Here is a 23523-nt window from a genome sequence, read left to right as displayed (position 1 = left end):
ACGATCGTGTGCATGAGCCCTTTTTTTTTTGCAGTAATTCCTTCCCCCTTGTATGCATTTTAAAGGGAACCTGTCATCAACTTTATGCTGTCTGTACTAACGGCAGCATAAAGTAGAGACGGGTGACTTGATTTCAGCGGTCTGTCATTTAAAAGTCAAAAGTAAGTGGTTGCCGAGAACCAACATGAGAATCATTGCAGACTGGGCCTGGAAAAGAGTCACGGCCACCTGAGAAGAGTCATGGTTTTTCATAAATTCCTGCTCTCCTGCCGACCCGCTGAAGATTTCCAGCCTTTTACCTAGTTTTCTCCCTTTCTGTATAGGAGAGAACTGCCAATCATCAGCGGATGGGCGGGGAGAACAGGAGAATATGAATAACCAGGACTCTTCTCAAGTAGATTTGACTCTTCTCAAGGCCTAGGATGCAATGATTATGATGATGGTTCTCAGCAACCACTTACTATTAACTCATTAGTGACACACCGCTGAAATCAGCATTTCTGTCACTATTTTATGCTGCCCTCAGTGAGGTCAGCATAAAGTTAATGACAGGTTCCCTTTAAGGCTTATGACCAACATTTTTCATTGTCATATTCCAAGAGCTTACACTGTATAATCACTATTTTTTTATGTAGCTGTATGAAGTTTTTTTTTTTTTTTTTGCTAGACACAGCTCATTAATTAACCTTTTTCTTCCGGGGGGGGGGAGAGATGGTTGGTACAAAACAGCAAAACCACCACTTTAAAGGTTTTTTTCAGAACTTAGATATACTGATGACTTATCCATAGGTCATCAATATCAGATTGGTGAGGGTCCGACACCTGGCAGCTGTGACGCTGGGGGCTGTCTGATCACCGGCTTTGGCAGCCACCAGGCTGGAAACTATACTGTGGACGGAGCTGGAAAAATAAGGTTCCATCCTCTGTTTAGTGGCCATGCCCAGTGAGATGAAGTAGACCGATGCTATTTAAGTGACGTCTTCATTTCACCATGGACCAGCTGATGAGAAATACTTTACGTATGGCATGTCTCCCAACAATTAGCAGAGATTTATAACTGCAAGGCTACAAAAACCACAGAAATACACTCTGTAAGAGGCAGTAACTCAACCTCCGATTACCAAAAGGTAAAGGTACTTGTGTGTAAGGAAATAAATAAATAAAAAACAAAAACAATCTCAACCAGGCTTATTTCATCAGTTTCTGAAGAGTTGGCGCAAGGTACGTGCACACAATATACTCATACATCAAATGTACTCTTAAAAGTAAAATTAAATGTAATTGCTTCTCTGTCAGTAGTGCATAGCAATATGATCCATTCCCTTGGCAACGCGAGTTAATAGCCTGTTAATCAAGTTAGAGAAGAAAAATAAAGCCTTTGTATCACTTGAAGGACACTCTTTCAGTGTGGCTTTTAATCCTGTAAAAGTGACTCATGCCATGTTACAATAGGTTGTTACCCTTCCCACCATATTCTCTAAAGATTCCTCTTTAAAGTGGAAGCGGACTAGCTATTGTGTCAGAGAGCACAGGTCATCTAAAGGGTCCTCAAGAAATCTAGAGAAAAGCAGTGGACCTCTCCACCCACCAAGACCTACAAGTGACAGCGCAGCCAGTCTAACTACTAGGTATAATAAAACAAAGGGGGATGATAAAACAAGACCGACAAATCACAAAACTGCAATAATTTATATGCGCAAAGTTTATAAAAAAAATCTTTTTTAGGTTCAGTATCAAAGAGATCTTCTGACAGGTCAATACAATTTGGCAGTAGGGTAATAGCAGTTGGGGCTGCCTGCTGGGACTCCCCGATGTCCAAACAGCATGGGTCCTTGCACTGATATTAATTGAGAGAAAACAAAGCATGCATGACAACCTTTTCATTAAGATAAATGGCAGATCAGATCATCACGTGATCGCTGGCACCTTTACACAGGGCAATTATTGGGAATAAGCGTTCCTAGGAATGCCCCTTCCTGATAATTACCCAGATTGTCAGCCCGTGTAAAGGAGCCTTTTACACTATGGTCTGGAAAAAAAAATTGAGTCAGTGCTATGGTTGTAAAAGAGAAAATGTGTTCAATCCATCATGAATATCCCAATAATTGCCCTGTGTAAAGATGCCGGCGATTACTTGATAAATGGGCAAACACTTGTTCATTGGGTGAAAGCATCGCTGAAGCGAACACCAAATTTGTTTTTTGGGCGGCAGATTCGTGCTGTGAATACAGCGATCTGCTGCCCAGAAAAAATAATCCTCTATGGGGATGAGTGACCTCACTAGCGATCGCTAATCCCCCACGAGGACGTATAGTGCCTGATAATCGCCTGCTGAGTGACCGTGTAAAACCGCCTTAACCCAGCATCATTCCTTATCGTTTCTACTTGCAGACTGTTTCACCAGTTAGTACCATTAAGAACTGCAACGTCTGTTAAGGTGGCCACACACTTAAAGGGCTATTTTGGCTAGAAGCAATTAACACGTATCCACTGGTGAGGTGGACTCTCACTTATTATACCACAATGGGGCACTCTCACCCTCAGCTGCAAGATGTTGACCATAAGGAATTTGGAACTCCATCCAAACTACTACTAGTTTTTGTGGCTGAGAAAACAGGGAATCGAGGTACTCCAATCAGTCTATTAATGGGGAACTAGGCGATTATTGTTTCTTGCCGAATTAAACCTTTACGACTACTATTCTTCATGACTCCACCAAAAACATGCATGCTTTGCTTGTCCATGAGTGAATATATTTTGAATGTGCAGACGACAATAAGCCATTGCCAAACCCCCCTGGTTTATCTTCTAAAGGGACAAAGGATCAGGCATGTTGACACCCAAGATCTGATCCTTCTTTCCTCAATCTACCGCCAGGGACTGTTCGGAAATTATATATATATATATCAGAGAAAACTAGAAATGACTGGTTTGAACAATATTTATCTAATGTTCAAGGGTAACTGGAAGGAAACTGAGCTAACAAGATCATCGGGCTAAAGCCTCATTCACGCGTCTGTGTTTAAATCCGTAAAAAGGTGGTCAGTGATGCCTCCGTGAAGATGTCAGTGATGGATCAGTGTTGGGTCCTAAAAACAGAGGCCCATGGACTGTGGTAAAAAACTGGTGTGTGAACGTATGCCGTCCGTGGAGAACATGTACAGTACAGACCAAAAGTTTGGACACACCTTCTCATCCAAAGAGTTTTCTTTTCGTCATGACTATGAAAATTGTAGATTCACACTGAAGGCATCAAAACTATGAATTAACACATGTGGAATTATATACATAACAAACAAGTGTGAAACAACTGAAAATATGTCATATTCTAGGTTCTTCAAAGTAGCCACCTTTTGCTTTGATTACTGCTTTGCACACTCTTGGCATTCTCTTGATGAGCTTCAAGAGGTAGTCCCCTGAAATGGTTTTCACTTCACAGGTGTGCCCTGTCAGGTTTAATAAGTGGGATTTCCTGCCTTATAAATGGGGTTGGGACCATCAGTGGCGTTGAGGAGAAGTCAGGTGGATACACAGCTGATAGTTCTACTGAATAGACTGTTAGAATTTGTATTATGGCAAGAAGAAAGCAGATAAGTAAAGAAAAACGAGTGGCCATCATTACTTTAAGGAATGAAGGTGAGTCAGTCAGCCCGAAAAATTGGGAAAACTTTGAAAGTAAGGGGTATTTGACCATGAAGGAGAGTGATGGGGTGCTGCGCCAGATGACCTGGCCTCCACAGTCACTGGACCTGAACCCAATCGAGATGGTTTGGGGTGAGCTGGACCGCAGAGTGAAGGCAAAAGGGCCAACAAGTGCTAAGCATCTCTGGGAACTCCTTCAAGACTGTTGGAAGACCATTTCAGGGGACTACCTCTTGAAGCTCATCAAGAGAATGCCAAGAATGTGCAAAGCAGTAATCAAAGCAAAAGGTGGCTACTTTGAAGAACCTAGAATATGACATATTTTCAGTTGTTTCACACTTGTTTGTTATGTATATGATTCCACATGTGTTAATTCATAGTTCTGATGCCTTCATAGTCATGAAAATAAAGAAAACTCTTTGAATGAGAAGGTGTGTCCAAACTTTTGGTCTGTACTGTATGTGGAACACTGATGTGTGAACGAGGCTTAACATGGTCATTAGACCTAAGATCACCAAAGAAACACAAAAAGTTAAACTGCAAAGAAAAAATTAGCCAACAAGCAGGGGAGTGAAAAGAACATTCTTAAGGAGACGCTGGTTGAGTCTTCCTACATTACGAAGAAAACTGAAAACAAGGCCGGCCTCCCTTTCCTGTGCTCGCATCTGTTTTAGTAAATCAATTGTGTTCATGGGCTGCGTTCTCCAGGGCGGTGCTCAGGCCTTAAGAGAACAAACATGACAGATGCACCTAAATATACCCTGAAAGGGTGGCGGGAGTGACAATGAAAGAAAGGGATGTTTTTCGAGCACAACATTTTCTCAGTCTGTAAAATACAACTACAGACTGCGGCCTTTGAAGTTACGTTTGTTAAGGACTCACAAAAAGGTTGTAAAACCGGTCCTAAAAGGCAAGATTTCTAGCTCCATCATAAAGGGGTATCTGTGTGGAAATTACTTTAATAAAGCCAACTGAATTCCCTAATGAATGCCAGGGTTTTTTGTAAATATTTCCATTTAACAGGGTTTTCTAAGAGTTTAGTACTGAAAATATACTCAGGATAGGTCATCAGTATCTGATCGGTGAGGGTCTGACTCCCAGTAGCCCCACAATCGGCTGTTTGGAAAGGCCATGGTGCTCCGCTGAGTGCTGTGGCCTCTTCCTAGGCCAGTGACATCACATTCAAGGCCTAGGTTCAGCTCAGTACCATTCAAGTGAGTGGGCTTGGGCTGCAATAGCAAACACAGCCACTAAGCAATGTGCGGCCCTGTGCCTGGTAGGCCGTAGCGCCATGGATTGATCAGACAGCTGATTGGTGGCGGTGATGGACCCCCACCGATCAGATATTAAGAATAAGTAATCCATAATCTACTCCCAGAAAACCCATTTAAAAGACAAGACATCAGTATCACTGAATTCTGTAGCTAATATTCCAGTTCTATTGGTGCCAGATCCATATTGTAGAAAAGCTGCTTCCATTTCGATATCCTGACTTCCTACCATATTACGAAAACATTTAAGGTGGTGATACACCTTCAATAGGCAACGGTTTTTCCTCCCGACTCGACTTTAACATGCCCATGCATGCTCCGTTCGGTCAAGTATGCATGTATTCTCAATGGGAAGAAGCTGCCAAACACCTCTGGTGGAGGCTCATCTGCTGTACCTTGAGAACAAATGATTGGACATGTTGATATTGAGTATGCCTGGTCCATTTTCCCCATGCAACATCATCTGTCGGGGGAGACTCAGCAAGCATTATTTTTGGCCGAATTTCCTCTTAAATGTATGGGCACCTATTTGCCTTCCATTAAACTGACCCCAATGTGTCCACACCTCAGATCAGTAGATCAGATGGTGAGTGAAGGCATTCTACCGCCACTCATGCCTGTGCCTCACTGCCACCTTTGTGATCAATACCGCATCTCACTGTCCTTCCATCCCTGCTCTGCCACCACTGGTACAGTACAGAACCGGATTGGCCATTTTCCATAGTTTTATGGTCTTGTACTATATAGTTCATTGAAAAATATAGATGTCCAAGCATTTTTATAGAATTAAGACTGGAAATACCAAACCGCACATTTTTAGTCATCATAATAAAATGGTAAAATTGAATTTTCTTTATTTAATATAAAAAAAAAAATATAATAATCTGGCTTAATGCAAACATTTTTTGTGCAATTATGAAAGCCTCCTTTATGTCTTTTCTAAACGAGAGGACACAAAGATGAAATGGTTTGATGAATTATTTATTAGTCTAATACATAAGAGGTTGTGAGGCCTGAGAGAAGACCCTGGGTGGGTCCAGACAGCAACACGGAGCTCAGCGAAACGAAAAAACTACAAGAGGGGGACTGAAGGGGGGGTGGAAGTGAACTGGGGTAAACCTAGAGCTGTGGGAGTGGCCATTGTACAATTTATCCACAATACAGACCTTTACGTCTTCTTAATCGCCTATTTACCAATTTTTTTCGGGCAGTTTTAGTGGAGTTTTTACAAGCGGTTAGTGGTGGTTTGGGTGAGATTTTTAGAAGCGTTTTTTTGCTGCCATTTTTCTGATCCAGCCGATGGCCAGACACATTGCCAGCAAATAACGAGTCAGTATGGGGAAGAGCAATGGCATTGGTGATCGCTCCTCCCCATACTGTGGAGGAGATCACTGCCTGTAAATGCAGCAGTCTCCTTCACTGCCAAGCGTTCCTTCCTGACAGTCGCCTGCTGTATCGTCCCGTCTAAAGGGACCTTTAAACTTAACTCTTTTGTCTAGACTAAAAACGCTACTCCAGATTTCTGCAACACTCCCTTAACTGTGGTGTTCTTGGGATTTTTTTTTACAACTTTTTTAAAAAGTCCCAGCGTTAAATCTGAAGTGAAACTCATTAACATGGCTAACCCTGGCCACTTTTCCACCTACTTTTCGAAACCAGAGAGTGAGTGATTTAAAGATGCAAAAAGTCACAAAATGTGTGGGCAAACGTCTTCGCAAACTCGCAAAAGCCCTATTTGGTGACATTTTGAAGAGAGCATTCTGGAGTGCAGGGCTTGATAAATCATGGGGCCCTATAGATACATTCATTATACGCGTTGGGAGCTTTCCCACAGCATATGTCGAATAGGTTCACAAAACATACCAAAATTTTGTCCGAACCTGTTGTTTTTGCAGTAACGTCACAATCATTCGTGTTATGCGTGGCCAACCTTTCAAATCATGAAAGGTTGGACATTCCAGCACTGATTGGGTTAAAAGGCTTACGGGTTATTCAACTCTATTTTAATAGCTGCATAGAAAAGGCTGCAGAGAAAAAAATGATTTGAAAAAAAAATAAAGGGGGTCGATAATCCTTCAGCTCCATTCTTTTTCGCTTCTGCATATAACCGTAAAGAAAACAGGAGCGCGCTAAAACAGCTTGTCATTCATTCCCACGAAGCCTTGAGCCCCGCGCATACTTCTGCAATAATGTGGCTTCCAGCAGGAAATGGAGTCGCTGCACAAACGCTCGGCTCGACTTTCATACAATAGTCCCTTCTTTCAGGACGCTTCCGTTCAGAAATATTTGTGAAGATGCAGCAAAGAGGAACTAGGCTGGCCAAGGAAGTCCAAAAAGAAACCAAAAATTTCCTATGACTTCTGTGCTGCATGGGGATGACAAGAACTGGGAAATACAAGAATTCTAGGGCGTATAGATTGTGGATTTTCAGTGGGGATCGTACCTCCATTGTGTCAAAACCCGCAAGCGTAATCCGGCAGTCAAGAGACACGTGCGTAATACAGACAGAGGCGCCTATTGAAAATTGGCCACTGAAATTTTGTGACATGTCTGATATCAGCAACATACAATACAATAATGCATGAGAATGGGCTTGATGCCCAACAGAAAAAAAAAATCATCCGATTGGCTGGTATGTAATATTACAATTTCCCCCCGCAGGTGAATGCCCGACAGGCCGGAACTTACCCCGGCAACACAAGCCATTTGCCGGACCCCCAGCAGCAGCTACTATTGGAGATAATAGTAGTCCCCAAGACATAAGCACTCCAGAGTAATTTCTTTTTGTGTGTTCAGTGGGTCGTCCCTCTGTTATTCCTCTCAGAAATGTATTAATAAATTGAAATCTGGGTGCCCTCTACACAGTCTTACAAGTTCAGACCACCTTAAAAGAGTCAGTCTGTCTAAGGGACACACCCCTTTGAAAAGAGGAATAACACCCAATTGTAAATTTATTCCTATATTTGTAGGAGGAATAATAGAGGACCGGCACAACACAGAGTTCTAAAAAAAGATGAATTATATGTATATGTAGGTTACATTATGGGAAATACAAGTATTTACTTAAACACACAAGTTAGGAGTGGTGAAGGCTCCGCTTTAAGAAGGGTTGTCTGTATTGAGGACTCATAGGTGGCCAGATTTTTATAAAGGGTGAACCTGACCTTAACCCACAAGCTGTATGCATTTCAGCCAATACACTGGATGCAGTATGGAAGCATACTGGGAACTGCATATCGGATACAGCATGCTGCCATTTTTAAAAAAATAAGGTGTTATGCATTTTGAGGAGCTGCGTGGTCCGTCATGAGACTAATGAAGCATTTTCTGCACTCGGTGAATGGCCCTAACGCTGCGGATACACACTCACCAGCCCAACCTGAAAAGATGGCCATACATTACCCACTTATCTTACCTACCCCGATGAGCAGGCCAACAAGTGTAGAATGAGTGTACAGAAATGTCCTGCACATTAGAAATTCCTTGATATGACTCAAAAAAATGAATCATTGATAGAGAAGTTCCTTTCGCCTGCCTCCTCTTCACACCATGGGTGGTGCGATGAGGCTTTAAAACAGGCAATCATCTCATTTATAGTGTTTGGCATCTCTCTATGGATGACAGGCCATGAAGAGTACTACAGAATTTTTGAGAGTTTAAAGACAGACTCATGGCCGATCGAGATCTAATTTCGATATTTTTCTGACTGTAAGACGCACTTTTTCCATCTAGAAGTGGGGGGAAATGGCAGTGCGTCTTATAGAGTGAATGCTAATGACCACTTCCATTATGGAAGCGGTCATTAGTATGCAGGAAGCAAAGAATACATCGCTGGTATTGCTGGCTGTACTCACCATTCCCTGGTGTTCTTCCGGACAATGCTGTGCGTCAGGTCACGGTGCAGCACTGGTTGGAAGAAGACCACGGAGCAGTGAGTGCCAGATCTGCAAAGTGTCAGCACCATCAGGAGCAGGAGAGGTAATTATATATATATATATATATATATATATATATATATATATATATATATATATATATATATATAGAAATAAAGAAAAGAAGCAGCACTCAAGAAAGAAAGCGGGTGCAAAAAATCCTCCTTATCAGACCTGTGACCACGGTCCAAGTTGTAGATACAAGGCAAAAAAATGAAGGCAGCACTCAAAATAGTGAAGAAAGTGGAAGGTTTATTCACCCAACCAGCAGCAACGTTTCCAGCTGGACAAAGGCTCCATAGAGAGCTGAAACGTTGCTGCTGGTTGGGTGAATAAACCTTCCACTTTCTTCACTATTTTGAGTGCTGCCTTCATTTATTTGCCTTATATATATATATATATATTTTTTTTTATGTCTGATCTGATGCTGATGGAGGTTGGGGGGGGGGATTGATCTGAGGCTGCTGGAGGATGGGGGTCTAATGGGTTATGATCTGAGGCCGATGGCAGTCTGATCTATAGTTTATGGAGATTGGGGGGTCTGATCTGAGGCTGATGGAGCTTGAGGTCTGATCTGAGATCTGATATGAGGTTTGATGAAAAATAGTTTTTATTTTTATTTTCCTCCTTTAAATAGTAGGTATGTCTTATAGTCCAAAAATACAGAATATTGTGGGTTACACTTAGATTTCCAGAAAAGTTTAAAATGACCCCTAAATTAAATGAAACAGAGCAATGAAAATAATTCTAGGTTTTACTTCTCTGCGTTCCACATATACACTGAACGCCTAGCTGCTTCAAGTTCACAGCCAATCTGGTTATCAGTCGACTAACATTCCAAACATCACACTCCTTACTTGTTCCACTGCCCACACGTAAGTCAAAAAAGGTTATCGGGATAAGAATGAAGTAGCCTAATATACAAGTCTACAGTGAATAATAAAACATAACTTATTAACTCTAATCTAAACTCAATATTGATCCCAAGATTTTTTCCAAAAAAAAAATAAAACATATTTCCCTAGCGAGGAGCTTAAAAATGTGCCATGAGCCGGAGGGGCGCGACTGGACAGGGTGTGTTTGATGTATAATTTCCCATCTTCAAAAACACAACATACAAAAATTTAACGCTTGACCGCACAAAGGCAGACCGTCTACGCCAGCCATTTAATTCCTGACATGGCCCACGAAGCCATTATCTTCTACTTTATACACAACATTGCAATAGAGCTGTCCATTCAGATAAAAAAAAAAAAAGAGAATGTCCTCCCGTGTTCCCACGGAGCCTTTTGTAAAAAAGGATGTAGTCACAAGTGAAGAATGCGGATTGCATTTTGTCTGCAATCTAGAAAGCGTGATCTAAGCCTGGAAAACATTGGCAGGTTAAAGGATCTATATACGCAGACACACTTTCCGTTGGTTTTTATTTAACCAGCGTCTAAAATCTGAGCAATACCAACCCCAAGCACATAAAATTAACGAGCCGAATTAAGATATCACAAGAAGAAAAACAAAGATGGAAAGTTACCGGAAAACGACTACATGAAAATAAAATAAAATAAAATAAAATAAAAAGACGTCTTACCTAGGGACCATCCTCTCAAGCCTTCCCAGTGGTCAGACACAGCTCAGGGCTCGGCCAAAAGAACCAAAAACTTAGTCCAACGTATAAAAAGACACAAACGCACTCATACGCCAAAGATCATGCAAAAAAATGTTATAAAAACAAGAAAAAAGCGACAGACAAAGGCGAAGAATTAAAACGGTATTCTCGCCAGCAGCCTCCCTGAAGAAAGCAGGAGAGAATAGAGATTGTTACACTGTAATCCTCTGAAAGCAAGAATTTATCTGCAGTGAATACTTTTCCTGTGTCAGGAAGGCTGTGTCGTCACTGTTGTGTTAGGCCTTTGAACTGTTGAGTGCTGGGGAAAACATTTGCAGTTGGAATGAGAGCTAATGGAAGCATCCAAAGTAAAAAAAAAAAAAATTAAAAAAAAATCTGCATGAGGTCCAGCCCGATTACAAGACACTTGCCTTCCTTTACAGGCATGTAATGTATGCAACGCTGCCCATTGCTGTCTTTTCTGCCTGCAAAGACGACCGCAGTGCCCAGCACTCTACAACACGCACGCACTTTTTCCCCAGGACATCCTGACTGCACACAATGGCCAGGGCCCCAGTGCACAATGTGAAAAGGTTTGTCGCGCTCTGTGTATCTGTCATTTCCTACTAATAGTAGTGGATTTGTTTTGTGTAGAAGGTTTTTTTTTTTCTAGCAACAAAGGAGGCCATGCTTCAGGGCCTAGGTATGGGCTGCAAGGTGCATGGCTTCGTATGGAAACAGTGTTTGCTTGGCCTAAGGCTACTTTCACACTAGCGTTCGGGGTTCCGTTTGTGAGTTCCGTTTGAAGGCTCTCACAAGCGGCCCCGAACGGATCCGTCCAGCCCTAATGCATTCTGAATGGATGCGGATCCGCTCAGAATGCATCAGTCTGGCTCCGTTTGTCCCCCGCTCCGCTCAGCAGGCGGACACCTGAACGCAGCTTGCAGCGTTCAGGTGTCCGCCTGGCCGTGCGGAGGCAAACGGATCCATCCAGACTTACAATGTAAGTCAAGGGGGACGGATCTGTTTGAAGTTGACACAGTATGGCTCAATTTTCAAACGGATCCGTCTCCCATTGACTTTCAATGTAAAGTCAAAAAACGAATCCGTTTGCATTATCATGAACAAAAAAAAAAAAAAAATTTTTTTTTTTTTTTTTTTTTTTTTTTTTTTTTGTTCATGGTAATACAAACGGATCCGTTCTGAACGGATATAAGTGTTTGCATTATAGGTGCGGATCCGTCTGGGCACATACCAGACGGATCCGACCTAAACGCAGGTGTGAAAGTAGCCTAAAGAGGAGCTGTCACCTCTCCGGACATGTCTGTTTTAGTAACTACTTGCATTACCCATGTAATAACAATTCTGGGGAATCTATTCTTGTGACTCAATGATGTGCCATTCCATTATTATTCCTGCTGGAAGTTATGAATGAATGTCCAGCAGTTTGTACAATAGGTTCAGGTGGGTGATACCAACTGGGCGTGTGTCTCTGCATAGTCTAAAACTAACCAGTGTTGCCAGTGACACTAAGCCATGCCTCCAACTCTGCCCAATGCTTACCTATAAACACCCAATCCTGCCCAGTCTCCTTAGAGCCCTCACACAGTAGTAATGCCCCCTTTAGTGCCCCTTTCACAGTAGGTATACTCCCATAGTGCTCCCACACAGTAGTTATGCCCCATAGTGCTCCCACACAGTAGTTATGCCCCATAGTGCTCCCACACAGTAGTTATGCCCCCATAGTGCCACCCTTACAGTGTGGATTACTGACCACCTTTATCAACATCATTTACCCAAGAGATTTACAATCTATAATAGACTCTTGTTGTTCATTTCACAAATGGATCCACCTAGTAGGTGCTGGGTCCACAGTATACAACTGTTTGGACTAGAATCAATGATGTAATATTGTGTTATTCATTGTAGTTTTTTTATGTGATTTAATTAAATTATTTTATTAAACCTTATACATTTACAGATTTATACCTAGTTTATCTCCCTTTTATTTATTTTTTTAAGATCATCTCCTTTTCATATACCGTATATCTGTGAGCACCAGATAGGTGGAGAAGCTCTGCATATTCATTACATTCATCCCTATTACTCAAGTAAGCCGTTCTCCCCTTCTTTAAAGGGGTTCTGCACTTTGTTTAAACTGATGATCTATCCTCTGGATAGATCATCAGCATCTGATCGGCGGGGGTCCGACACCCGACACCCCCGTCGATCAGCTGCTTGAGACGGCAGCAGCGCCGCGGCCTTCTCAATGTTTACCGCTGGCCCAGTGATGTCATGACTTGTATCAACTGGCCTGGGCGGGGCTAAGCTCCATTCAAGTGAACACAGCTTAGCCCCGCCCAGGCCAGTGATACTAGTTGGGGCAGGCTCTTTGCAAATTTCAACATCCCCCTGCAGCAGTAGCATCAACTGGTATCCATCAAATAGTCTTTTTGAGTCCCCCAGATAGGCACCCATCAAGAGTCCACCAGAGTGACTTTATGCTCTGTAACGTGTAAACTACGGGGGTCATTTATTAAGGTCGGCATCTTAGACGGCAGTCTTAAGCCCCTGCGCTGGTGGTGGATTTACTGAAGTTATATAGAGGCGCCGGCCTCGTATCCAGCACCGGTCTAAATGTAAGACAGCTTCCTAGCTGTCTTACATTTAGACCATTTTCTATGCCCAAAACAGGCGTAGAAAATAATGAATGAGACGAGCCTCCTGGCCCATGCCCTTCCACGCCCACTTTTCTTTTAGACCTGGTGTGAGTGGGGAAAAGTCGAGGATTGCGGTGCAAATAAACTCTGCGCCAGAAATACGCCTAATATAGATGACCCCCTATGTGCCAAAAAAGAGGATACGGAAAGGGATTGTTCAGATGAGATAAACTTTTTAAGAGTCAATACCATCTTGAAAATACTCCTAAAACCCGCTCTCATGGTACTGATCGAGGACCACCATCCAATTCCACAAACTGTAGACCACAAACTTCTTCTAGTCCAGTCCATTCCCATGATTCTCTAGGAATGATTTTCCCATCAGGCTGCTCAGCCATGATGGCGTATCATAGGCAGGATCACATCACTACATGTATTGTGAGAATACACTATAAATGTGCAAACTGTTTGGGTGTATCTGTGTGCCTGGCTCCTAAGATCCCTGCTGTAAGCTACATTACCCAATATTATACTCCCTGCCCCTTGCAGTAAAAAGCAGTGATGATTTATGACCCATAGCTCTTTTCTACATGGAAATTGTGATGTTTACATTTTTCTTTCTTCTGGGGTGAGAGGCACGGGGCTTCCCTACACACTACACTGCTCTACAATAGATATAATGATGTGAACCTGCCTACGATATAGAAAACCTCAGGGATTGGCAGCACTACTTATCCCACACACTTGGGTACGGACCAGTAGACAGGCTTCAAGCCGGGTGGTGCACGCAGATAGGGATCCTGGCTGGGGGTCCCAACTCATAAAGGAGCTTCAATAATCCGCAGCACTTGCCAGTAGTTGATGTAAAATGGTGATTTATTCACTCAGACAGCTAGATTATAGCGACGTTTCGACCATGGTTGGTCTTTATCGAGCTTGATAAAGACCAAGCATGGGCGAAACGTCGCTATAATCTAGCTGTCTGAGTGAATAAATCACCATTTTACATCAACTACTGATGAGTGCTGCGGATTATTGAAGCTCCTGCCTACGATATGCCACCATGGCTGAGCAGCCTGACAGGAAGTCTTACCAGTATGTTGTATATGCAAGTGCCAGAGCATAGTTTGTATTGAGGCTCCATCCCCTCACCCCCAGTCAGCTCTAGCTCTATATGTGGTGGCAACCAGTCCTGCTCACATTCTATGAAAGGTTTCTGGTGGCCATTTGAAGACATTCTCAGAGAACCTCTCTAAGAAAGTGGCACCTTTATCCATCACCTCCATGTAACTAAAGTCATATGGCCGATCGCACAAGAGTGGAGGAGATTCTTCTTTGACAAGCAATAGCTGACTATAAGTTAAACTATAGTATAGGAATCTACATTTACTGTCTTCTCTCGAGGTACAACTGGAAAATGGCATTGTTATCTGAATCTGGCAAGAGAATATAGGCTGTTCTTCATGGCACATCTGTAGTCGGCTCCCTATCCATGTTTCAACACCTCATTACATCAAACAAGATGTCCTACAAGAGCGCCAAGTCAAGAAGTACAGAACACCTCGGTTGTATTCCAGGATAATCGCTACCTGATTGATGGAATTTCAGCAATGTGTCTTCAGTCTCTGCACCCATGATAAATGGATGGCTCCACGCCGTCAATGTCATAACTATGTAAGTCATGTCCCATCTCTAAAAACCTTAAGATAACAGAAGATTCATTATATTGTACTCGCCAAAACCGGCTAGTAATAAGATTATTGCCAAGAGGGGTTTTTTGCTCTCAGGATCTATGAATCACATGGAAGGAAGTGAAAGAAGAAGAAAAATCTAAACGTCACAACTTCCATGTAGAAAAGAGCTACGGGCCATAAATTCTATAGACGGCCGGCATGATTCACTGGTTTTAACTGGAAGGGTCAGGGGGTATAAAGATTAGATAAAGTACCTTACATCAGGGATCTTAGGAGCTAGGCACACAGATACACCCAAAAAGCTTGCACATTTCTAGTGTATTTTAACAGATTTTTTTTTTTTTTTTTTTTAAATATCCTTGTGATATGATTACTATTATAGTATTGCTAACACTCTGGTATACAGCAAACTGTAGCCGGACCCCTACAACATTCACAATGACTCCTTGAGCAGTCTAATTGGCTATAGAAGACTGGAATATTGGGGGTCACTTACAAAGACTTGCTTTTTTCACCCCGTTTTTTGCCCCCCCACCAGAGGATTCACCTCATTTATGAAGAGGCGTGCACCTAGTCATAAATTAAGTGCACCTGCAGCAGTCAGTGCACCTAGAGTAAAAACTTCTCCAGCCCCCGAATGGAGTCGTTTTTCCATCTCTTTTACACCTGTTCTCAGCCCCGCCACTCAAGTGTCAAGAAACGTCGCATAAAAAGGTCCTTGCAACAAAATATTGATGCAATGTCCTCCATCATGTCTATCTCTGCTTTTTGGGTAGGTGTCTATAGTGCTTGTCTACACAGGTCCAAATATCAATGAAAGTCACGGTAAACACCGCCAAACGAAAAACTAGTTTCTTTGCCCACAGAAACCAATCACAGTGCAGCTTAAAGAAGAAGAACGCGTCCAAAATTTTTATTGTCTGGCCAGAAAGAAAGGTACATGATGTAAATTGTAGTGAAGGTAACCTACTTACTGGTGGCTGTACCTCCGAGTTATCCACTCCCTTAAGCCTCATTCACACGTCAGTGTTCCACGGACATCTGCTGCACGTGTTCTCCACGGACTGTATTCAGACGTCAGTGTTTTAGCACGGTCCGTGGGTCCGTGTTTTCAGCATGGACGCATGCTCTATTTTGTCCGTGTTCACGGATCCATCACGTCCATTATAGTCTATGGGTGCGTGAAAACCACGGATCATTAGAAAGAGATGCTATGAAAACTATTTTTCAGCTGTTCAATGTCAGTGAAACACAGATGCAACACGCACAGCAAAAAACGGACACATGGACCCAACATGGATCCTTCACGGCCCGCTTCACGGATGCATCACTGACACGGATTTGAGCTTGGACATGGACCTGTGAATGATGCTTTATGGTCCTCAGACATATCATGTGACCGACATTATGGGGTCATTTATCAAAACTGGTGTAAAGGAAAGCTAGCTTAGTTGCCCATAGCAACCGATCAGATTGATCCTTTCCATTTTGCAAAGGAGCTCTGAAAAATGAAACGTGGACTCTGGTTGCTATGGGCAACTAAGCCAGTTTTCCTGTACACCAGTTTTGATAAATGTCCCCCTATGACTCGGGCACAGCATCTTATGGGAGGAGAAGAAGCCCGTTTCCCTAGACATTCCTATGAGACTGATCTCAAGGCTCCCATAGGAATGAATAGAGAAGCTGGCTTCCTGCCCACACATAAGACGCAGTGTTAGGACTCTTGCACACGACCGTATGCCCTCCGAGATATACGGTCCGTCAGCAGGCCATATGTCTCGGAGCGGCATTGATTGTGCGCACGAGGGGCTCACAGCATCATAGATTACAATGATGCTGTGCACGTCGGCCGCCCGTGGGACTAATGTCCCGTACTCATAAGATCATATGAGTGCGGAACAATAACCCCGCCCGACGTCCACACCATCATTGTAATCTATGATGCTGTGCGCTCCCGTGCGCACGATCAATGCCGCCCCGGGACATATGGCCCGCTCACAGACCGTATATCTCAGAGGGCATACGGTCGTGTGCAAGAGTCCTTAGTTGGAGAGTCAGAGTGTTGGTCACATGACACAGCTGAGGATCAGAAGGGAGGTTATAACTCACAAGTACAGTCATCAAAAAAAGTCAGTCCTCCAGAGGTCTTTTAATGACCTCCTGGGGGACATATTAAATGCCAAAAATAAATTAAAATAGAAGTAAAAAAATAAAAAAAAAAATACAAAAAAAACTAATTTTTTTTTAAATGATGTCGCTAACGGAAACAGTTACCATAGTCTCCCCGTTCACTCAAACCTATACAGGTTATATATCAAAACGATTGTCACAAAATAGGGAATTCATTGCAATAATGAATTTTCTTGTCAGTTTTAATATTTAAGAAATAAAAAGCTAAAACTTTTTTTTTTTTAATTACTTTTTAATGGGAATTAGCGGTTTCCCCCCCAATTACCGGTAAACCTAAACAAAAGGCAAAAAAAAAAAAAATCTAAAAAAAAAACCACCATACTAATAAAAAGTATTAAGCATCAAGTAAAAAAAACATTGCAAAAATTATTTGGGTTGTCAAACAAATAAAGTTAGGGTCAAGAAAACAACCATGTGCACAAAATCACCAAAAAATTACCTGGACATTTAAGCCTTTTTTAGGCCCGGTCGTGAAAGGGTTAAAGTCGCATCCCCAGTACTGCCTCCATACCATTAACTGTATAGGCCTGAAGTGAAATACCAGACTCCAAGAATGAGAGTGGCGGCACTTCAGGCCTTCTTCACTAGTCTCAAAAGACCCCAGTAAAGCTGGCCAACCAAGGAATGCTGCCAATGAGTCTGTGGCTTTATTTGAACGAAAGGTCCCAACCAGCAAAAAGCCAGATTAAACTGGCCAAACAGGGAGTCAATGAGCAAAGTGGCGAAGGACTGCCCCTCTATACAGTAGTAGCCATTGCGAACGATCGCTTGTGAATCATTTTCAGACAATGGTCAGGTGAAATGGCCAAAATCAGCCACTCGGGTCACCAATTATGTTATGTGCAATGGCAGCTTAAAGGGGTTGAAAAACATGGCTGCATTCCTCCAAAAACAGCACCACCCCTGTCGACAGGTTGTGTGTGGTATTGCATCCCTGCGCTACTGACTCCAATGGAGTCGAGTTGCAATACCAGCCACAACCCATGGACAGGGGTGGTGCTGTTTTCAGAAGAAAGGATGCTGGACCACCCCTTTAATACACAGGACGTTAGATACGTTCTGCTCAACACTGAAGACATAAAAGAAAAGGACTCATATATACTAGAAGACAGGATGAAAAAACATATTCTGTTCCTAGAAATTTATCACCATTGAACTGAAAAAAATCCATGTTCTGGGTTGTACTCTGCACTAAGGGCTCATGAACACAAACTTATTATTTGTCAGTGTCCATTCCGTTTTTTTTCCGGCCCATATATGGAACCATTCATTTCAATGGTGCTGCCAAAAAAAATAAACGCTAATCTGTGTGCATTCCTTATCTGTATGTCCGCAAGTCCATTCTGCAAAAAAATAGAACATGTTCTATTCTTGCCCGTTTTGCGGACAAGGAAAGGCATTGTTACAATGGATCTGCAAAAAAATAAATTTAACACTGACGTCACACGGATGTCATCCGTTTTTTTTGTGGATATGTGTTTTGCGGACCGCGAAATACATATGGTCATGTGCAGGAGCCCTAATGCATAGGTTATAGCAGAACACTGGTCATCCCGATCCCATCGCTCACCTTTCACCTTAGCGATCACCGTCCCGGCTGCGCCAAGAATATCCACAGAATTAAGAGTTTGGTGCTTGCTTATCACCCCTTTCAGCACCCGCAGCAGCTCTCCCAGGCGTTCATGTACCACTTGGTGTAAGCTGTCTTGATTCTCTGAAAAATAAAAAGGCAGAAATGTTTCAATAAATCCAGTCAGCGAAATGTATAGACTGACGCAACTGATTATAATGAAAAACAGTATAAAAAAAAACTAATAAAATAACATACCACTCACTAACCTGACAAAACAAAGCTTCTGTGCAGTTACCCGAATGTTTACAGTTGGGTAATGGGCATATGGGGAACCCAGTGACTGGTATATGATCTACCCAAGCATTGAGTCCATGCCCGGATGCCTGCCAAAGCTGCTTTGAATACCCTTTATTCAGGGTGACAACTGGGGCAATGCCTGGGGTGAAGGGTTTCCATGAGCGCTCATTCCCTATAATTGCCCTGTGTGCAGTCAATCACCTGATGATCGAGCAAATGCTTGCTTCATTGGGAAAAGGCATCGATGGTGGAGACCTAAATCATCTTGGCAGCAGATTGTGCCGTCTAAACAGGGATCGGCTGCCCAGGAACAATGACTCGCTATGGGGATGAGCGATCACAGTAACAATAGCTCGTCCTAATACAGCAGGGGTGATTGCTACATGGAAATGCAGCTCTCGCCTCCTCTGATGAGCAGGCAGTTATCAGAAACTAACAGTTTGTTACTGATAATGGCCTACTATGAACAGAGTCTAAGAGGGTGCTGGTCTACCCACTTATAGGACACTACTGGCGGTCAGATCTAATAGGAACTTCTTACAGGACCAATTTCACTCGGTGCAATGTTAAAATAAATATAAAAAATATATAAGCATAGACACTCACAGTACAGAGGAAGCCACAAACTGCAATGCTAGATCTCTTTCTGCTGTGGGTATATGACAAATACCGCAGCAAACATATCAGAGACATCACTGAGACGGAGATGGAGGGTTAGATCTGTACGTTGCATGCAGTGACTGAGCCTTTACACGGAGGATTGCTATCCCGATGATTGCCCCGTATAAAGGTGCCGCCAATAACCCATGAATGAGCAATCGGGTAAAACCATTGCTGATGTGGGCACCTAAATCAGTGTTTCTGGCCAGCTGATTGTGCGGTCTAAACAGAGATCTGCTGCCCAAAAACTATGGGGTCCACTTACTAATATTGCTACGGCAGATTTTGGTGAAAAAACAAAAAACAAAAAAACGCCTGTGCTACAATATTTTATTGTTTTTTGTTGTTTTTATTGTCCTCACTATCGGGGAGTGGCGGGGGCAGGGCTATGGGCCACAGCAAATTTGCAGACGTAAAAAAGGACTGAAAACTACTTCAGTCATGGGCTGGGGTAGTTTTTGTCCCAGGCACATGGACTGAAGGAGGTGAGCCTAATTTATGACGAGGCCTGCACTTAATCATATTGGGTTATCAAAGACAGGTGTAAAAAGCCAGTCTTTGATTAATGACCCCAATGATTCTCCATGGGGATGAGCAGCGATGATCCCCTGTCCCCATTCAGAGGAGTTGATTGCTGCACGTCAATGTAGCTCTCACCATTTAAGACAAGCAGGCAATTATCAGGAACGAACAAACAGATCATTCCCGATAACTACCGGCTGGGTCGGATCATGTAAAGACGCCATTAGACAGAGAAAAGACTGCCCACCCGTCATATCCAGCACACAGCCACAGTGATCATCTAGCTCAGGTCTCTTGGTCAGCACAGATGAATGCATTACAGGACACATTCCATGTGGTTAATATTCTGAAGCTGGTGACACTTGACACAGGATCTGGGAGCAGCCAAATCAAGATAAGAAACCTGGTAAACTGCAGAGGTTGGGAAACAGGCCAAACCGAGGCCAGGACAGAGGGGCTGAACCCGAGAGCCCAGCAGAGGGGATTATACATCCTGATAACAATTAATTGCATAAAGCTACATGTAATACAAACAGGGCGGGGGGGTCATTCCACAATGCATTTTCAACCATCAAACTACTTCTCAAAGTAGGAAGAAATGGGCAAGTACCAATCTATCATTAGACACTTGTGTGCAAGACAATGTTGGTGGGCACATACCATACGTGGGCTGAGAAGTTAAAGGAACCAACTTGGACAAGAATGACATAAAGACCCAACTCTCTACCTCATCTGGACCACTAGGGCTAACCATGAACCTCCACCGGCAGAGTCCAGCACAGCAGATCACCTCCCACTCCACGTGGCTTTGCCCTTGCGTCAATTTCCGCCTCCCCTTGGAACTCACAATAGGGAGCACTAAAAAAACGTAAAGCCTATATTGCTCAATGCCTCCAGATGCACTATTGATCCTACAGACATGCTGGACAATGGCTATATCCGCTGTATATAACTGGAGCTCGGCTAGAAGCGAAGAGCAGTAGAATGGCATCTTCTCACATGGAGCAAACACCGCAGACCAGCAAAGGAGGCAATATGGACAATCACAATACATTAGTAAGTGCCTTGTATTCACTTTCTGTACATGATAAATGCTATTTGCTGATGTGACACAACCCCTTTGAGGTATGTTTATCCATAGACACACACCAATCCTCCAGGACATGAAAATCACTGGCCTAATGTTGCGTAGGTTAACATCCTGTCACCAAAGGAAGCTTTAACGCTAGACCTCTGATGTGTCCAAGATTAAAGGGGTTGTGCAGTACCACAATGCTGATGACTTATCCGCTGATAGGTCATCAATATCACATATGCAGCGGTCTGACTCCCGTCACTCCCACCCATCAGCATTGTGAAGAGGTAACGCCGCCTGTGCGGGCGCTGCTTCTGCTTCAAAATGACCTGCGCGTTGTTTCCTTGGTAGAGGCAGCGTAGTGTAATTACAACTGCTCGTCCCATTCAAGTGAAGCAGGCGAGCAGTTTTAATTACACTGCTCCGCCTCACAGAGATGGCGCACAGGCAATTTGAAAGCAGAAACAGCGCTCGCACAAGAGGCGCTACCTCTTCAAACAGCTGATTGGTGGGCGTGATGGGAGTCAGGCCCCTGCAAATCTGATATCACTATTGTAGTACTACACAACCTCTTTGGAGGGGGTTATCTAGTGATAGATAATAATGACCTACCCTTAGGATTGGTCATCATCATTATCAGATTGGCAGGGGTCCGAGTGCCGGATCTCTGGGGAGTGCAGCTAGTTCCAAGCACTGTGCCATCCATTGTATAGCGGCGGTGCTTTGTATTATAGATCAGCCCCATTCACTTCAATGGGGCCAAGCTTCAACTAGGCCATGTGACCGATCAACGTGACGTCACATGGCCACAAAGAGGCCAAATTACTCACAGAGGCTAGGTCATCAATAACAATTACCAGATAACCCCTTTAAAGGGAACCTGTCACCAGGATTTTGGTTAGAGAGCTGAGGACATGGGTTGCTAGATGGCCGCTAGCACATCCGCAATACCCAGTCCCCATAGCTCTGTGTGCTTTTATTGTGTATAAAAACCGATTTGATACATATGCAAATTAACCTGAGATGAGTCAGAGCTTGAAAAAACTCTTCTCTGGTCACACAAGTAAGAAATGACTCTTATGTTAATTTTCATATGTATCAAATCGTTATTTTTTACACCATAAAAGCACACAGAGCTATGGGGACTGGGTATTGCGGATGTGCTAGCGGCCATCTAGCAGCCCATGTCCTCAGCTCTATACACAAAATCCCGGTGACAGGTTCCCTTTAACTTTTTTAGCAGCTTGTGGTGAAATCGGACCGGACTAGATGGGTTGGCCTTCTCTCCTCTTGAACGTCTTGTGCACCCATGACCATGTTGCCGGTTGACCTGTTGTCCTTCCTCAGGCCACTTTTGGTAGGTATTAACCACTGCATACCGGGAATGCACCACAAGGCCTTCCACTTTGGAGATGATCTGACCCAGTGATCCAGCCATCACAATTTGGCACTTGTCAAGATGACTCTCCTCAGAGCAGGTTCAAACTCGTGTTGAACAGATCCAGCATGCTGTTTCAGCAAACAGCCTGCCAGGATTCCCTGGACCTGGCCTAACCGGATACTGATGTTCACTGCCAGAGCCCATTGACAACAACCTACCGGGATTCCTTGGACCTGGCCTAGCTGGATACTGCCGACTATAATGGGGGTTGCTTTCCAGCCAAATGCCAGCTTCAGGCTGGTAAAAATATCTGGTTTTAATGGTTTCTCTGTGAGAACAGTTAAACAGAGGTGTGAAGCTACCCTTTCCCATTTTCTCTGCTTCCTACACGTCAACTTCAAGAACTAACATTTCACCGGCTGTAGAATATATCAACAGGTGGCCTGGAAAGGGCAGATTCACACACAGTAAATTTGTTGGGGAAAATTTCTGCACGCCCAATTCAGATGAATGAGGCGGTTGCAGAAATTTCTGCAACAAACCTGCTGCCTGTGAATTTGCCCCCAATGTTCTTCACTTTACTTGGTTTTAATGTTATGGTTGATCGGTTCATATGTGGTCGATGAAAATGACCACAATGCATGTGTTAATACATTGCGCGTTCACAGAGACTGATAAACAAGCTCAGAAAAAAAAGTTCCATTTAAAAATAGTTCAGCATCCGAAATTCACAGGCCAGGTTTTGAGCACCTAACAATGGGGAGGTTAGCCTTTAAATGGACCAGTGACCCGGAACAGTGTCGGAGCACGCACACGGGCATGAAAAGACATTTGTTTTATGAAATGTGCAGATGGACAATAGGCCAGATCTTCAGAAGAAAAGGCCGGCACACTTTGCCAGGCACCACTTTGGCAGGTTTTAATGTACTCCAGACAAATCTGGCCTGCATGCCAGCAAGAGACGTTACTTGTTCAACACCTCCTGTGGAAGATGCACACAAACAAACCACAATGAAGTCT

General features: G+C 43.3%; 1 protein-coding gene across 2 annotated transcripts in view; it reads right to left on the bottom strand.

Annotated features, from left to right (window-relative positions):
• The window catches only part of ARHGAP29 (Rho GTPase activating protein 29), a 108851-nt gene that overhangs the window by 35130 nt on the left and 50198 nt on the right, over positions 1-23523 (bottom strand). Inside the window, exon 3 of one of the 2 annotated variants that reach the window (XM_040406669.1) lies at positions 18566-18709. In XM_040406669.1, coding sequence (XP_040262603.1) covers positions 18566-18709 — 144 coding nt within the window. Of the gene's footprint in view, positions 1-10433; positions 10590-18565; positions 18710-23523 lie in introns of those variants that run through there. The other variant, XM_040406670.1, reaches the window with a different exon arrangement.

The sequence above is a fragment of the Bufo bufo genome, chromosome 9 (genome assembly GCF_905171765.1).
Source record: "Bufo bufo chromosome 9, aBufBuf1.1, whole genome shotgun sequence".
Classification (NCBI taxonomy): Eukaryota; Metazoa; Chordata; class Amphibia; order Anura; family Bufonidae; genus Bufo; species Bufo bufo.
The sequence above is the reverse complement of the archived record's forward strand: the minus strand, read 5'-3'. Positions and strand labels throughout refer to the sequence as shown.